The sequence below is a fragment of the Teleopsis dalmanni genome, chromosome 1 (genome assembly GCF_002237135.1).
Source record: "Teleopsis dalmanni isolate 2A chromosome 1, ASM223713v2, whole genome shotgun sequence".
Lineage (NCBI taxonomy): Eukaryota > Metazoa > Arthropoda > Insecta > Diptera > Diopsidae > Teleopsis > Teleopsis dalmanni.
In genome coordinates this window covers 227,270,044-227,273,517 of record NC_051846.1, presented here as the reverse complement: position 1 = coordinate 227,273,517, position 3,474 = coordinate 227,270,044, and the positions used below count along the sequence as shown (strand labels likewise).

At 32.0% G+C, this 3,474-nt stretch overlaps 1 protein-coding gene across 1 annotated transcript; it reads left to right on the top strand.

Moving 5' to 3' along the window:
• Positions 1-3: 3 nt before the first annotated feature.
• Positions 4-3,474, top strand: LOC119667577 (the record flags this gene model as incomplete). The annotated part of the gene is made up of 7 exons (XM_038076881.1): positions 4-403; positions 1,749-1,924; positions 2,005-2,079; positions 2,136-2,334; positions 2,393-2,687; positions 2,777-2,895; positions 2,967-3,474. Coding segments are annotated over 7 exons (1,416 nt in total), but the record flags the coding sequence as incomplete, so codon positions are not given.

Sequence of the window (3,474 nt, the reverse complement as noted above, 5' to 3'; positions counted from 1 at the left end):
TATGTCGGCTTACATTATTATACTGATAAAGAATTACAAGTTACTTCTGAATCAGCTTGCCGTCTCGCTTGCGAAATCGAATCAGAATTTTTATGTCGCTCATTCTTGTATCTTGGACAACCACAAGGTTCTCAATATAACTGCCGTTTGTATCATTTGGATCATAAAACTTTACCCGATGGTCCCTCAACTTATTTGAATCATGAACGTCCACTTATTGATCATGGCGAACCAATTGGTCAATACTTCGAAAATCAATGTGAGAAATCTGCTGCTTCACCACCAGGTACCTTGGATAAATTGGATACATTACCAGTTAGCTTAGACACCACCGAAGATCCTACTTTAAATAATTTAACCAGAAATGATGTGAACTGTGATAAGACTGGCACTTGTTATGATGGTAAGTTGTGCGATTTTTTTTATTATTTATTTATTAAAATTATTTAATTTAACACTATTTGAATTTGAATTTTTTAATTTTTTACTTTTTATATTTTATAATTCTTTTTATTTATTTTGGTTAACAAAAATATATGAACAAAAACATATTTACATAAGAGTTGTTCTAAAATCATGATCTAGAAGTCAAACAAAATTCTTGATATTTATACAGAAAATTTTGATATAAAAAATAAGATTGGGTGTAATTTATTTAGAGTTCATAAAAAGTTATTTAACAAACTTATCTTTTTATTTTGTTTATTAATATTACATTATATTATTCTGGAAGGATTCACTGGAACCTGCTTAATTACACAATTCTGCTGAGCATTTTTATGGACTTAGTTTGTCCATAATTAAGTAAGGTTAGCTTTTAATGGCGTGTCTGTCACAGAGTCCATGTACACCCCCTATGGGCCTATAGCATCAGTTTATGACAGTTATTAGAGGTCCTCAAAAAAGGGTTCTTCAAGAATTTTAACCCTGCTCCTTACCAATGTCGGACATTTGCTCAATAGATAAGACCTTGATTTTTTTTTTCAAATGATATAAAAAAAATCATCAAAAATCATCAGTTAGAATTTCAAGTCTCTGCACTTACCACGCTATTAAGCAATGGCAAATTACATAGAATATAAATATTGGAACGACATTCCGGTAATCGCCAGATGTGTCCTTCTTACAACTAAAAAAGTCGTTTCTCTTTGATAGGCAGAGTCGGATTACCTAAGTGGATATTATTTGAATAATATGGTCGGAGTTCTATTTGACGGAGACGGAGACAGTTGTGATGATAAATTAAATGCTTTATGACTGAAGATTTAACTCTGAGCCCAGAGGAATAGTCACACTATGCTAGTCACTTTCTGAAGTGACCACTTCTTGTTGTCTTCGGGAGCATGAATGTATGAAAAATCTTCTTCTTATTCTATTCATACTCATTCATATTATATCAGAATTATGTAGAGATTCTTGCATTATCACACATATTGCTTTAGTCACATCTCATTCGTTATAGGCATGTGTCATTCAAATTTTCGTTTGTAGCTGCTCTGAGAGCAAACATGGAATGTGAATCCACACTCCGTGAAAAATCTTCGCAGTTCGTATGATCTTCGTACTTTATAGTGTGAAGATCATATAACTGAGAAAATTTTGTAAAAATTTGTATATATAACAAAATATTTAAAATAATGACTAATAAAAAGTTTTTTATGTTGGCAAAAACCTTAAGAACAAATCAAAATTATAAAGAAAAGTGAACTAAAAATATTAAAAACACAACAAAATATTTATTTCACCAGTTTCGGTACACTGCAAAGATACACGCATTGCCGTACAAGTGCGTACTAATAAACCCTTCAATGGACGTATATATGCACTTGGTCGGTCAGAAACTTGTAATATTGATGTCATCAACTCTGATGCTTTCCGCTTGGATTTGACTATGGCCGGACAGGATTGTAATACTCAAAGCGTGGTGAGTGATACTGTTTTTTTTAAATTATAGTTTTAAAACAATATATAAATTTAATCACTAATCAATCTTCAACTTTTTAGACTGGTGTTTATTCCAATACTGTTGTATTACAACATCATAGCGTTGTTATGACTAAGGCCGATAAGATTTACAAAGTAAGTAGCTAATCAAGATATTATTTTAAACATAGTATTACTTTTATTTAACTCAGGTAAAATGTACCTACGATATGAGCTCTAAAAACATTACCTTCGGCATGATGCCAATACGTGATCCAGAAATGATTCACATCAATTCATCACCTGAAGCACCACCACCAAGAATTCGCATTTTGGATACACGTCAACGTGAAGTGGAAACTGTGCGTATTGGTGATCGTCTTAACTTCCGTATTGAAATTCCAGAAGACAGTAAGTTTAATATACCAAAGAAGTAGTATGACTCAAATTTAATCGTATATTTTATTAGCACCATATGGCATCTTTGCTCGTTCTTGTGTTGCCATGGCTAAGGATGCACGTACAAGCTTCAAAATTATTGATGATGATGGTTGTCCAACTGATCCTACAATCTTCCCTGGCTTCACTGCTGATGGTAATGCTCTACAATCGACATATGAAGCTTTCCGTTTCACTGAAAGTTACGGTGTTATCTTCCAATGTAATGTTAAATACTGTTTGGGACCATGTGAACCAGCGGTATGTGAATGGAATATGGAATCATTTGAATCTTTGGGCAGAAGACGTCGTCGTTCAATTGAGGGGTAAGTACAGTCAGTTATGATTTATTATATTTATTTTAAATATTTATTTTAAACAAAATTATTAATACATAATTAACTCATTAAATCAGTAATGAAACTAAAGAAGCTGATGAGGATATGAACATTTCACAAGAAATACTTGTGCTGGACTTTGGTGATGAGAAACGTGAGTTCTTTAAGGCTGATCCAAGCACAGATTTTGCTAAAGGTTCGTATATGAAATTAATTAAGAAATAAAAATTTTAAATACAACTTTATACGTTCTTATTTCCCCTGCAGATAAGACTGTCACTATCATTGAGCCTTGCCCCACCAAAACATCAGTATTGGCACTCGCTGTTACCTGTGCGCTCATGATCTTATTGTATATCTCAACGTTGTTCTGCTACTACATGAAGAAATGGATGCAACCACACAAAATTGTAGCATAAACTGAGGCGCAGAGAAACTACCGAGAAAAATTATTAGACACTTACGAGTACTTCAAATTTTCCTACTAAAGAACTAACAAAAATGCTTAATATTTCGAAATAATTTGCGTAGCAAATGAAGTTCGATAAGAAAACGCAATAATTAATATTTTAAGGATTAATTAAAGTTAAAAATTAAATAGTTGCTAAGTTTAAAGAATATAATATCTAGTTTAGGGCTGTTTTTAAAATGTTAACTGAAATGTTGCGGCAAAAGTGCGCGAAAAACAATTTTCGTGCAATTTTAGAGTCAACAAAGTAAATATACATTTTAAAGACAATAAAATTAATAAATAATTTATTTAAATCGAAAGCAA